The sequence below is a fragment of the Dryas octopetala genome, chromosome 2 (genome assembly GCF_963921425.1).
Source record: "Dryas octopetala chromosome 2, drDryOcto1.1, whole genome shotgun sequence".
NCBI classification, from domain to species: Eukaryota; Viridiplantae; Streptophyta; class Magnoliopsida; order Rosales; family Rosaceae; genus Dryas; species Dryas octopetala.
The window spans coordinates 13,841,077-13,855,262 of record NC_141367.1 but is presented as its reverse complement, the minus strand read 5'-3'; the positions used below and the strand labels follow the sequence as shown (position 1 = coordinate 13,855,262).

The 14,186-nt window shown below is 35.5% G+C and overlaps 2 protein-coding genes across 3 annotated transcripts; one reads left to right on the top strand and one right to left on the bottom strand.

The window, feature by feature from the left end:
* Positions 1-3,183: 3,183 nt before the first annotated feature.
* Positions 3,184-7,185, top strand: LOC147293271 (cell division control protein 2 homolog B-like). Of its 2 annotated transcripts, XM_086231678.1 has the most exons (8): positions 3,184-3,379; positions 4,164-4,205; positions 4,317-4,495; positions 4,897-5,020; positions 6,274-6,437; positions 6,561-6,648; positions 6,734-6,787; positions 6,939-7,185. In XM_086231678.1, exons 2-8 carry the CDS (start codon positions 4,197-4,199, stop codon positions 7,011-7,013), a joined length of 693 nt encoding a protein of 230 aa, XP_086087804.1. In that variant the 5' UTR covers positions 3,184-3,379; positions 4,164-4,196; the 3' UTR covers positions 7,014-7,185. The 2 variants fall into 2 exon arrangements, with proteins under 2 accessions (XP_086087804.1, XP_086087805.1); XM_086231679.1 differs by lacking the exon at positions 4,164-4,205.
* A 1,644-nt stretch (positions 7,186-8,829) lies between these two features.
* Positions 8,830-12,994, bottom strand: LOC147293270 (putative FBD-associated F-box protein At1g61330). Its single transcript, XM_086234267.1, has 3 exons — positions 12,296-12,994; positions 12,049-12,192; positions 8,830-9,485 (listed from the first exon to the last, which is right to left on the bottom strand). Exons 1-3 carry the CDS (start codon positions 12,926-12,928, stop codon positions 9,168-9,170), a joined length of 1,095 nt encoding a protein of 364 aa, XP_086090393.1. The 5' UTR covers positions 12,929-12,994; the 3' UTR covers positions 8,830-9,167.
* Positions 12,995-14,186: the final 1,192 nt, after the last annotated feature.

The following is a 14,186-nucleotide window of genomic DNA, read 5'->3' as shown; positions in this document are numbered from 1 at the left end:
ACATAAATTTATCATTAACATCCACTAGGGAAGAGTAGACTTGTAAATCGATTGAATATGAACCCATAAGCATACTGATACTTGAAATATAATAATTTATAAAATTAAATATATTTTATATATCATTCCTTTTCTTTAAGATATTATTTTAGGTCTCTATTTAAATATTATCATTGCAAAAAGTCTAAAAATTTTACTAGTTTATATTTTATATAATTTATAGTTTCTATATAATTTTCCTACGTCTTATCTCTCTCAAAAGAATTTTATTTACATTTCTAATCCATTTACATGCATGCCTTGTTTCTTCTAACACGTGTGCAAATGGATTGTGTTTATTTTTTTTATTGAGCAAACGTCAATATTTTGACAGACACTTTACGTACATCTCCGCAACATTTTCTAATATGCAATATGTAAATTTTATATTGAATAAATCATTAGACTCAATCCATAAATTCAAGACCTAGAACTTCATGATTCTCACAATTACTTAAAGTAGAAATTCAATTAATCATAAATACATACCTTCATCTAAGACTCGGTATTTAAATGCAAAATAATGATTAACAGAGAGTTGCTCTCAAAACCCAAAGAAATTTTGTGATCTACCAAAGAAATATTTCAAATTGACTCCTAGGTCGGCCTTGAGTAGGAGAAGGTGGGGGTCTGGTCCCTTATTGAGGGAGGCCAATAAGATCACCAGCCTTCGAGGTCGACCAAAATTATATTTGGTCGTAAAGATGCCAAAAAAAAAATTTGGTATATATATGAAATCTTTTTGTCATTGAAGCATAGAAAGGTGTCAAAAATGCCAACGAAATTTCATTTTCGAATCAACAATTAAAATATCCAACTCCCCGACACTTTTCTTTCCTTATTTTTTTTTGTCTCTTATATCGACTTAGGAAATATGATCGAGTAGTGATTCATATGATGAAACATCCTTTATATACATATTGTCTTCTCATGAAGTCATGATTGAAAAAAAAAAAAAAAAAAAAAGGAAAAACCTTTTTTTTTTTTTTTTTTTTTGAAATTGTGGGTAGTTCTGGGATTCTTTCTTTTTTGTTTTTGAAACGCTGGATCTAGCTTTACCATTTCTACGGATGGATCTGAACAACACCAAAGCTTCGTTTAGGAGACCTACGAAAGTGACAATATCGACTTGAATCAAACCCGAGGCAATGAAATTAAATAAACGCTTCGGGAACAAAAGATTACGGCTTTCTATTGACCATTGGAACCGAGTTAGAAAGGTTTTGAAAGAAAGAAAGAAAGAAATAGATTACGCTTTGATATATCTTTATTGAGGACTTTCCTTTTCCCGGAACGAAGGGATATAGGTTTTTTTTTTCCCACTCAAACCACAACGTACATGTCGTCCTTAATTTGAAGATGGTTTGAAAAAAGTAACCCAATACTTTAATTTTAGATGATAAATGTAACCTCAAAAACTTCCTAATATGTCGAGAGACGGAACAAGGAGAGAAATCCTTATTCGCTAAAATTGTAGACTTAATCGAAAATTAACCATTCGACCATTGGAGATAGCCTACATAAATTTATCATTAACATCCACTAGGGAAGAGTAGACTTGTAAATCGATTGAATATGAACCACATTAAGTTAAATATGCTCCAATTTAGTAAGAAAAATAATTTGATTCAATCTGATGATTCTATAAGTTATTTAGGGGTGGGAATGGGTCGGTTTTTACCCGACAACCGACCCATTTTCTCGGCCGATAATCAACCAACAACCGACCCACAATAGTCGGGTCGGTTGGTACCAACCGAACCACAAAAGGCAGGTTGGGTGGTGGTGGTTGTAAAATATGAGAAAGTCGGTTGCCCGACAACCGACCCGAGCAACCGACTTTATGTAAAATTATGGGCTTATGTTCTATTGTTTGGGGTATGTCATGTGTGTGTTAAAAAAAACCAATCACCTAGGCCCAGGCCCAAACCCAATCCCAGCCCTATCAGTATCAGACTATCCTTTCATCTTTATTCTCTCGACTCTCTCATCTTTCAGTCTCACTTTCTCATCTTCACTCATCAATCTCATCACCGGCGACGGCGACCACAACACCGACGACGGCGACCCTATCACTATCAGACTCTCACTCTCTGTCTCATCTCATCTCATCTCCTATCCCCTTCGTCTCTCTGTTCTCTCTCATCTCCCTTGTTCCGGTCTCCTTCTCCGGCTCGTGTGTCGCTGCGATTCTTGGTCTCTGATCATCCTGGCCATCTTCGTCTTCATCTTCGCACACTTTCTGCAATGCTTTTCCCATCCCGAGCTCACCTCCACGTCGCCATTCGCCAGAGCTTCCCAGCCCGCGCCGAGATCGCCTCCGAGCTCCACCATTTCGTCTTCTCCTCCTCCCTTTTCCTCTAGTCTTCGTCGTCTGTGGCAGAGATTGACTATACTGCGTTTTTTATTGGGTTTTGATTGGAATTTCAATTTTCTGGATTTGATTGGAGTTTCGATTGGGTTTTGATGGATTTGCAGGGATCGACACTGCTTTTTTTACTGGGTTTTGATTGGAATTTCGATTTGCTGGATTTGATTGGAATTTCGATTGGGTTTTGTTGGATTTGCAGGGATCGACATTGCGTTTTTTACTAGGTTTGATTGGAATTTCAATTTGCTGAATTTGGGCTGGATAGCTTAATCACAGTGCATTTTGGTAGGGGGACAAAAGTCGGGTGAAACCATTATCGATGCGCCTTATATCGGTTGCCCGACTCGCAACCGACTCACAATAGTCGGGTCGGTTGGTGGTTGTTGAAAATGACCAAACTCGGTTGTTCGGGTGGGTCGGTTGTTTGGCCGATATAGGCTCGACCCGACCCATTCCCAGCCCTAGGGTTATTGATGACCAAATCCACAACTGAACCGAAGGTGGATAGAGAAGTGGGCGAGGGGTAGTTCTGGAATATAGGTGGGTATAGTGAGTAACTGTAAAGATTATAAAATAAAATTTTAAAAATTTATGGGCCTATGACTTATCACGTGACGATTGGAGAAAATTGAAAAACAATTTTTTTTTTTTTTTTTTTTATATAAAGTATTTTCCCCAAAGGCCAAAGTCGAGTCCGAAGCAGGAACCCCATTTCGGAAGCCACAGAGCGAAGAGCGAAGAGCGAAGAGCGAAGAGAGAAGAGAGAGGAGAGGCGAGCGAGACAGTTAGCAGCATATAACAGAATGGGTAAGTCAGTAACTGTAAGAGTAACAGTAACAGGGCTTTTCCCTCCAAAACCTTTCGGTATAAAACCGCCACACACCTCTCTCTTTTTTCAATTCCCTCATTTGCCTCCAACTCCAAGATTGAAGAAGAAGAGCGAGACGTGAAGCCAAGAAAAAGCTTGAGGTAATCGAGAAACAAAACCCTAACTCTTTGCTCGGTGTTGCATGTGTAATGTAGATCGATCTCTGTTATATGCATTTAGAATTGCTCACCGTGTGTTTGGATACCGAGAAACTTGAGGAAAAAAAAGTAATTCGCGGATTGAATAATTAATTTTGAGTTACAAAGTAATTTAACTCATTTTTAGATTCAAACTCGTTTTTTATTTCTCCGATTTCTGGTTCTTGTCATGTGCAATGTAGATCGATTAAATCACTGTTTGGATACCTGGAAACTTGAGGAAACGAAAGAAATTATAGCAACGCAATAAAAATGTTAGAAAGGAAAAGTATGCATGCATGCATGGATGTTGAATTTTGTGGATTGAGTGAATTAATTTTGAGTTACAAAGTCATTTTAACTAAGTTTAAGATTTCAAAATCGTTTTCAGTTTCTCCAATATATATTAAAAAAGATTTACGTTTCTTCTAGTTTTGTCAATTCAAATTCAACCTTGCAATCAACTGGAAGTCCTAATTACAGTTTACAAGTAGAAGTATGAGTACTTTATATGAAAGAACAAATTATTTTGCCTTTTCTTGTTTGTAATTGAATCTTAATCTTATTATTTCTCAGCTCATTCAATGTGATCATGACATAAGCTTTGATTTAAAATTTTCAATTTCTTCTTCTCACGGCTCTGATTCTGATAATTAAGCATTAATTAATGTTTATCCTTAAGTTGCTTTCATTAGTTTTCTGTTATTAGAGTATAATTTGATTTTGTAAATGTTTCCTTTACCATCAGATTCCCCTTGACTTTCCAAATTTGTATCTCATCATGGATCGGGTAAATGTTTCCCTTAGAATTTTTTTTGATTTGTCCCTTTTATACTTTTCCTCAGTTGCAGAGTTTGAAAGCATGTTTTCAAATTTAAAGTTTACTAAGTATATGTTGCAGTACACGATTGACGGATGGCTTGGAGATGGAGCCTATGCCACTGTTGATGTGGCCACTGATCTTCTTACTAATCAGACTGTTGCTTTGAAGCAAATTCGATTGGAGGACAATGAAATTACTCGTGACATGCTCAGAGAATCCCTGATTCTCTATGAGTTGCAGCACGAGAACATAGTCAGGTATTTCTTACTGCCATATGGAAAAACCTCCTCAATTAATATTGTTTTGGTCCGTGATCTTATCCTTTGCTTATTAATCTATTATTATCCGTCAGCTTAGCACCAGCACCAGCATATTGTCTCTTTTTTTTTGTTTTGGTGTGTGTTTAATTTAGTCCACCTCGGTTAATTAGGGGAAGCGTATCAATTGCTAGTTTATGATTTTTGAGATTTTACAATAACATATTTTAAGATGAAATGGTAAGAACTTTTTGTTTATTAGGTATTATTATTATGAATTCGTGTTGTGTCCTATCCATGTGTTGTGAACTTTTGATCTTATAAGAAGTACGTAGTATTTGATTGTTTTTATTTACTCTTGATATTTTGGACTCATCCTCTAATGGCTTCTTTTCTGGTAGGTTGGAGCGTGTATTCGTCCATCAGGGTTTTCTAAATTTGGTTTTAGAGCCCATGTCTTGGAATATGAGGGAGCACTTCGCGGTGTATGAAAAGCAGTATAAAGAAGATCTGACGATGATAAAGGTATGTTCTTCACAGTTAGTCATTCACAATATGTTGTGATAGATAATTGTTACAGTTTAGGTATATGTAGCTGTAGAATTGACCTAAAATTTTAAGCACTTGTGAGTGGTTGTTTTGTTAACAACTCTCTAGAAATGAGTTGCAATATTAGGAAGCAATGTGTCCTTCCTTCTCAGTGGAGTGAAGTTATTAGCATGCTTGTGGTATCTGGTAAGGAATTTTTAACAGCACTGGACTTTCTAGCATGGTAATGTGAACAAGCACATGCATAAGTAATAAACTGCGCTGGCTATTATGACACTGTATACTTTATTGTTTTGTTCATTGTGCTTGGGTCCAATCTTTGGTTAGCTTCTTGATTCAACCTTTTGCATTTCTTAGTCTTCTTCTATGTAATTATTTATCTGCCTTCCAAATGGTTAAAGATGTGATAAGTTTGCTGCTTTGCGACTATTATCATCTGATCTCATATGAACAATTTATTCTTTTTTCACTTTTTTTCTTTTTAAAGGGTTTTCTGAAGCAGATTCTTTGTGGGATCTCTTATTGTCATTCGCATGGAATTCTGTACCGTGATTTGAAGCCTGAGAATTTGTTGATTACTGGTGATAACCTGAAGATTGCTGATTTTGGGTCTGCTAGGGGATTCCTTACTGTTGAGACAAGTCTCACTCCTATGGTAACAACATTCTCTTTATCTTTTTGTAGTACGGAGATGGTTTCCTTCAACATGATTTAAGTTGCAGTCTGTAATGGCTGTAAATTTAAACTGAATGGTATTTCTTTTTTATAAAACATGTTAAGCTAGAGTACTTAATTATTTTTGCATTTTAAAATAAAAAAGAATATACAAGAGCATATGGTGAAATAATGAACCAATGTAATCCAACTAACCGCTTTTTTTTTTGGCCAGGGATACAAGTAACAGCTTAATTTTAAATTTATTACAAAATTTCTGGATTAGAGTTCAAGTCTTTACCAAATGTTAAGAATTAGGATTTTGTGATCATGTCTGACACTCTTACATTTAAGTTGCAGGAATCTATTATATTAGACAACACTCTTTACATTGTAGCTGCAATTCCCTACCACTTAGAATGCATGTAATTTGTATGGTTATTTATTGATTGTGGTTCATTTCTAGGAGCTAGATTTTTTATTAAGTGGACATATTGTCCTCTGAACCTGATTTTACTTTTCCTCAATAAAAGTTTGTTCCTCAGAAAGAGATTATTATTTGTGGTTTTTTCCAGGTTGTGACAGTTGATTACAGAGCACCAGAAATACTGCTAGGTTCTGGACGCTATTCTACAGCTATTGACATGTGGTCCATTGGTTGTATCTTTGCTGAAATGGTGACCTTAAAAACTCTGTTTAAAGGCCAATCTGAGATTGACGTGCTGCATAAAATTTTCAGGTGACACTAATGCCCTCAATTTCTTAATTATTGCTTAATTTTCAAGTTTGGAATGGCAAGGTTTTACTCAAGTTCTCTTCTTAAATGACACTAATGCCCTCAATTTCCTTGTATCTTATGAAGTACTATGGGTACACCTAATGAAGACAATTGGCCTGGGGTAACTTCATTAGAGAATTTTCCACATGGGTTAGCTGAGTACAATCCTAAGGTAACTTATGTCGGTAACTTCTTTGTATTTAAATCTTGCATGTATATATATATTAAACTTAAATTTCACTGCCATGTCCTTGCAGGATTTAGGAACTTTGGCCCCGAGGCTCGACGCATGCGGAAAGGATCTGCTCTCTGTGAGTTGCTCCAAAATTTAATATGAATCTTATGTATCTATACATACTTGTGTGTGTATTGGTCATGCATGTTCATATTCATTCATTCATACAAAAATACATGTATAGATACACTCATGCAGATTACAAACTAAAGCATTTAATTTTTCAGAAACTTCTTTGCTTGGATCCAAGTAAAAGAATTTCTGCAGAAGAAGCTCTGGAGCACGAGTATTTGAAGAACTAATTGGCAGCGGTCTAGTGTTGATGTGATTCTAATATGCTTTTGTTTCTTTTCGTACATTTGTATTCTGGACTCTGCCTTCAATATGTAGATACTTACCTCTAACTAGTGGATGTTCCTTGCTTGTTTTGCAACAACTGCTGTTGCATAAGATTGTTCTTTTTTTGGTGAGACATAAGATTGTTCTTACACTAAAAGGGAATAATAAAGGATCCTTATGAGATGATTGGTCCAATGTGTTTAATTGTTTTGTTTGTTTTTATATTGTTGTAGTTGTTGATTTTATTTGTTTATTTGTTATTTCCTTTATGAGTTAAAAGTTATGTTAGGCTATGTGAGCTATTTTATTTTGTATTTCTACCCTTCTGCAGACTAGTTTGTTAGGATTTAATGTCTTTCTGTTTGACTTAGATTATTTCTTAATGAAATAAAATTTAGTTGCAGAGGTTAAATCTTGGATTTTTAGTGTTAAACATGTGCCTTTCATTTAGGGGTGTAAACGAGCCGAGCCAAGCCGAATACCCCCGTGCCCTTGGCTCAGCTTGTTTTAAATTTTTCGAGCTTGAGCTTGAGCTTGGCTTGGCTTGTTTCTTATACGAGCCGAGCTCGAACGAGCTTAAAAAAAAATCGAACCCGATACGAACTTGAGCTGTATCAAGCTTATTCACATAATTTTATCGAAGTATTTTATTAGTTACTATTTTAAAAAAATATTAATTTCTATCGAATATTTTCTTTTTGAAATCATTATAATATGTTAATTTAACTTACAGTTAATATAAATTTTTAATTAAATTAGATATGCACCAAAGACTTCTTTAAAACACTATATAGATGAATATGGTTTCTATGAAATACAACTGTACTAAATAATTTCATGTAAACATTGATAACTTATAACATTTGCAAAAATTCTCATTAAAAAAGAGATGTAAGGTAGTAGAAGTCATATAATCAAACATTATAAAAACAAAGTAGAAAATAAAAATAGCAAGTCCTCATATAAGCTATGAAAAATCAGGTATTGAACATATAACTAGAAAATACGAGCTGTTCACAAGCTTTTCGAGCCGAATATACTAAAGCTCAATCTTGGCTTGTTTCTTAAACGAGCGAGATTCAGCTTGGCTTATTTTTTTTTTAGCCGAACTCGATACGAACTCGAGCTGTATCGAGCCGATTTATAGCCCTACTTTCATTACTTGTGCACAACAAGATTATTTCTTAATGAAATAAAATTTAGTTGTAGAGGTTAAATCTTGGATTTTTGGTGTTAAACATGTGCCTTTCATTACTTGTGCACAACAATTAAGTCCATAAAACAGCCTTCCTGCTTATCCATCAACCCACATCTATAAATCCTCTCCACACATTTCTGCCGAAATGACAGTTCCACAAAGTATGCATGACATTCTCTTAATTTCTACGGTGATACCCCTAAGGCCCGGGCAGGAGAACATAAAGGCTAAAATTTATTTTTGGTCCTTATAGTTTGGGTCAAATTTTCCTTTCATTTATGTAATTTCAATTGTTCTGATTTTAGTATTTTTGTTTTTTCTATCCTTGAATTGCTAATGATTTATAAAATATATGACCAAAATTATAATGGTTTGTAAAGTTCATGACTAAAATCGAAACACATTTAATGATTTACTAAACGAAAATGCAAATATATCATTGGATTGCTATGATTTGTAAAGTACATGACTAAAATTAGAACAATTAAAACTATATAAATAAAAATAAAACTTAGCCCAAACTAAAAAGACCAAAGATAAAATTTGGCCAAATATAAAACTGTATTTCCACGCATCCGCCACATCTTTGTAGGAAGTAGAGATCTCCTAGAAAGGTTCATTGGATTCCTCCAAAGGGATCTACATATTTTACCAAACTACTAGTATCTCTTTCCACAATGTTAGAGAATTTAGGTTCGAATTTTCCCATTTCACCGGACAGAAATTAGAAGCTTCTATCAATTTCAATTGAATTGGGCACCAAAATTCCTAATAAATAGAAACACGAAATTAAAATTAACCATAACTAATGACCCTATATTTGGATTGAAACCTTTAATTGTAAATACATCCTACACTGAAAAACATAAATATTATATTTGTACTTTACCTAACTTCCAAAAAAAAAAAAAGTATGACTTCAAATGACAATTAATTCTACCCCTGGATTGATAATTTCTTTAAAAAGCGAATCATAGATTTGCTTCCTATCCAATTCAGTCCACGAGTTCCACACTTCGATCCAACTATTATCAACCGTTTTCTTCCATGAGTTGAAGAGGACCATACGCTTAAGTGCAACAACATTATTAAGCAAGTAAATGGCAAGCTCCATCTCCTCCAAACTACCCTTAAACCCACTGATTTCAATTTCATCCAATTGCAAAATATGTAGTTTATTCGAATTCGAATAGCACTCTACCTTCTCTTGTCTTCCTAGGCGACCCCCATAACTTAACTGCCACAGAAAAAGGGAAATGATAGTTAGATTGAAGGATAAAATTGAAGGCTAAATCAACAGGAGAAAAACTTGCACGGGTTATAATTAAGAATTTAATTTATCTTGGATACGCGCTGCTATCTGTTAAGACCTAGCACTCATACTGTCCTGTGGTAGAAACAACCCCGCACAAGTTTTCCACGATAAACATAGAATACTAAATTAATTGAATTCAATATTATTGATGCCTATTTGCCACGCACACCATTGGCTCACACATGACATGACAAGACATACCTTAAAGCACAACAAATGAATAAATTAGCAAACCAATACATTATGGTTTTCCTTCCCCTGCCTTGAACATATTAAGAATGATTAACAATTATATTTCCTCTAACCCTCATATCACAATTGAAATTTCCCTCCATGGGAAAAAAAAAAAAATGAAATTACCCATAAAAAGTCCTTCACTCAAATGCATTACAAACTCAACCCTAACAGCCTAACTCCACTGCATGACATCCTCTCCTGCCCCTCCCTCTCTAACCTTAAACCTTATGCAACACTTAAAAGAAACCCCACTGGCTATATATGTTACTCGCAATCATACATGGAAGTTCCTTACAGAAATTGGACTCCAAGACTAAGACAATAATATATCGCCTATTAAAAGAACAGAATAGAACTCGAGATAGCAAACACACACACACACACACCCATGGCTCATATGATGGACATCCTCTCTTCCAACATCTGACTCCCGTACCAACACTAACCTTGAAAACTAGTAACTTTGACAAGCTAGTCTCCATCCCTAAACCCCTGCTTCCATTAACTGAAACATACGATCCCCTAATTACACCTTGGATAGTCCACCCACCACCTGAAAACCAATATTTACCATCACTACCAGATACTATTGTGTTGAACTTCAAACCACCATAACCACTAGTTTGATTAAAAAGCATCAAGCTTTCTGATTCCCTAATCACTATCCTGCTTGTAAAAATATTAATAACATAAATAGCACTTCAATTTACAAAATGGCACTTATAAGCATCACATAATCCAGATCATAGGAAATTCAACATCTCCAACCTCTTTGCTAACGACTTCCAAACAATATAGAGAGACATGCAGTTGGGACACTAGATAAAACACTTTTAATCAATGTTACATTCCTAACTTTAAATTAACTACTTCCTCTTCCATCGTGCCAGCGTTTTCTCAAATCTTTCACCCAAAACATTTTACACTGGCACCACTTTGAAGAAGACGAAAAACTAACAAAGAAATTCACCTCACACTCCCATTCACTAAGCATTACTTCATTACTCACCACACCTACAGCACTATCTCACTCTTATCCAAATTAGTCTTCAATCATATAACATTCTCAAAACACACCAAAGAACATTTTGGATTGTTAGTTTGTTACCACTCTGCATCACAAAAGCTAAAAAAAGGTATCATATGCAAATAACAAATGGAAAGTTGATAAAACAAGACACTTTCCAACTTCTGTGCCAAGACCTTAGACAACAATTTATAAACACTACCAACAAGAGTAATGGGCCCAAAGTCTTTCATAATTCATATCCACCCCTTCATCAAAGTCTCTATATCTTTAAGTACAACTGAACATAATCTTAATAACTCTTGCTAATACCTTTTCTTTGTTTTTTTTTTCACTAGGATTGTCCCATCAAAATACGAAAGTGTCTAATAATATAACTACAGACCTGAAATCCAAGGAAAGCCCCCTAAGACTCTTATGAATTCATAGAAACATCTATATTTCATATAACTTATTAAATCACACAGTTTATGCGCACAATTATTGTGAAATTGCATATCTTCACCTGCACACAAAAACATCTATAACTCTGAAACTAAAGTGATCTAACAATAAGCATATGCCCCCGACAACTGAAATTGCATATCTGCACCTGCACACATATGCTTCTCCAGAATCAACACAGATGTAGAGTACATCAACAATAAAAATTAAAAAGGCACTGAAACCTGCTCAATATGTGTGTGTGTGTGTGTGCATACATGCACGTGTGCCTGTGCGTGTATAAGTGCAACGGAATCCAAGATCACGCCCTGTGACATATCACCCATTTAGCGAAGATAAGTTTCAGAATAATTTCTAAAAGGAAACCTCAAAAACTTTTATTTAACATATTTTCTTAATAATTTTTCATCAAATTTTCTTTTCTCGCAGAAAAGAGAGCAAAACTAATATCTTAATTTTTCTCTTTCAACTGAATCCTTGAAATGCTGGGTAACCTTAGTCCTCAAATTATTATTAACCATAATATAATATTTATTTCTCTCCTCTGTAGTACTTGGTCTGTTCAATGCTCACATTAGGATACATGTGCCTATAAGATAAATCAATTGAGAGAAGAAAAATATTTATAGAAGCCCGCTTCATAAATATAACCGTGTGTGTATAGTAGTGTATGGATAACGAAGAACCGCTTATGAATTAGCAAAATAAATGTCACAAAGATTAGTCCAACCATGTCATTAAAAAATACAGCATTTGGAAATGATTGAAAGGACTCACAGACAGATGGAACTTCTGCAGACTGGGGCAAGCGTTTAGAATGTAATTAAATGAGAGGAGGTCAAAGCCTACGTATATAGCCGCAAACATGTCCAATTGTTTGAGACAGCTGAAAGTAGTAACGCTTGCAGGTATCGGGCGTGCCTAAAGACAAAATAAGTATTACAAGATGTTACACAAAAGTATACTCCAATTTTTTTTCTCAAAAATTCAGAATAAGCAATGACATAATTATATTCTAACTTACCTTAACAGTAAACCAAAGCAGCGATAGAATTTGTAACTCAGGAAGATCCTTTGCTAGACCATTGAAGATATAATTTGTCCCTCTCTCATATGGATTCAGAAACCCAAAATGAACTCTTTTGAGATGCGGAACCCCCAAAAAGGAGACATTTATCCACAAACCTCTATACTCAAATGCTTGGAGGTCAACAGACCTGAGCTCAATAGTCCGCATGCGTTCACAATGGTAAACGCGCAAGCCTTTCAATCGACCGCATACCCGCGCAGTCTCTGGCAATCGACAGTACTTCAATATCAACCAGTCAAGGTCCAAACAAGCAGAGAGGACAGTGTCTAGACCAGTTTGGTCTAAAGGAAGATATCGCAAATCAAGGGTCTTCAAGGAACTGAGCCGGTTTGCGAGCTGAGGCTCAGGAGGAGGCCTCAGAAGGCATGCTGTTAATCTGAGATGCTTCAAGCGAGACCCTTTGCCAAAGGGTAGAAGATGAAAAGGGAAATTATAGAGTTGGTATCCATCAAAATCGAGAACAGAGTGAAATTTGAGCTTAATTGATTCAGCATTCATTCGAACAGCGAAAGCGACCCAATCATCAATATGAGAAGCAAACTCATTGTCCAGGCAGAAACAGACCATGCAAGAATTCAGATATGGACCTCTAAATAACTTCAAAAACCCATCAACCCTTTCAACAAATTCAGACTTAAGCTGTAGATGTTTTTTCAGGTACGAAACACTATGTTCAGTTCCAAACATTGTATTTTGGTTGAAGTAAAGATTGGAGAGAGGAACCTGGAGATGTCTCCATCTACGTGACAGTAGCTTCGCCTGAAATGCGTCCTTCACAGTTGAAAAGGAGAGGATGCGACCTAGAACGTCGTCAGGCAATTCGCTGATACAGTCGGCCATTCTAGAGTCATTGATTTCAGCCATGGTTACAAAAAACAAAACTCAATTCTATGTTGTTATTGGGATTTGGGAGGAAAAGAACATATAACTAAAGGACACTACTTGGGTCACCCCTTGGGGGTACCCCAAGGTCACCCCTCCCCCAAAATAGCAATTTCGGTAATGCCGGCGCATGATCGGAACCGTTCACTTTTTACATCACATATTATAGATCATCTCTGCAAAAAATCAACTCAATCGGAAATCGTTTAATTATATAACTGTTGTTGATTAAATAGAAAAAATTAACGGTTTGGCCAAAAAATCACTCTTTAATTGAAAACCATCAATTTTTTCTACTTAATTGACAACAGTTATATAACCAAATGATTTCCGATTGATTTGATTTTTTGCAGAGATGATCTATAATAGGTGATCTAAAAAGTGAACGGTTCCGATCATGCGCCGGCATTACCGAAATTGTTATTTTCGGGAGGAGGGTGGACCTTGGGGTACCCCCAAGGAGTGACCCAAATATTTTCCATAACTAAAACCCCTCCAAGACTCCAACTAAAACCCTTTTGATACAATTCGAGTTTGATTCCTGCAATGAATAGAAGTGGGCAAACACGGTCTAGAGAGCATTTGCTTGGGCCAAGAAAAGGTCAGCTTACACTATAACGTTATTGGGCCGAAGTCTTTTATTTTAAGGTCATTAATTCATAGGCCCATTTGATACATGATATTTGGCTATACTAACTTAATTGAGTACATTTTGCTCACCACCCTTAAAAGTGGTGTAGCCCTACCATCCACTCAAAAACTAACATGCCACTCAAAAACTAACATGTGTTATAATCATTAACTATAATTTATGGTTTTATTATACTTTACTCACCTGAAATTTGAGTTAGATCTCACTTCACAACCTAAAAGAAACATCTGAATTAAAAATTTGTTGCAATCTACTACTTTAGGCTCATTTCGTCTAAACTTTTGTTGAAAA

What these genes read in the sequence shown, in the direction of transcription:
- LOC147293271 (XM_086231678.1), top strand. An exon ending in CAGCACGAGAACATAGTCAG is followed by an intron (nt 4,496 to 4,896) that starts GTATTTCTTACT and finishes CTTTTCTGGTAG; the next exon opens with GTTGGAGCGTGTATTCGTCC. An exon ending in TAGCTGAGTACAATCCTAAG is followed by an intron (nt 6,649 to 6,733) that starts GTAACTTATGTC and finishes ATGTCCTTGCAG; the next exon opens with GATTTAGGAACTTTGGCCCC.
- LOC147293270 (XM_086234267.1), bottom strand. Translation starts at nt 12,928, where the DNA reads ATGGTCTGTTTCTGCCTGGACAATGAGTTTGCTTCTCATATTGATGAT. An exon ending in TGCTTTGGTTTACTGTTAAG is followed by an intron (nt 12,193 to 12,295) that starts GTAAGTTAGAAT and finishes TTTTGTCTTTAG; the next exon opens with GCACGCCCGATACCTGCAAG. An exon ending in TGCAGAAGTTCCATCTGTCT is followed by an intron (nt 9,486 to 12,048) that starts GTGAGTCCTTTC and finishes TTTCTGTGGCAG; the next exon opens with TTAAGTTATGGGGGTCGCCT.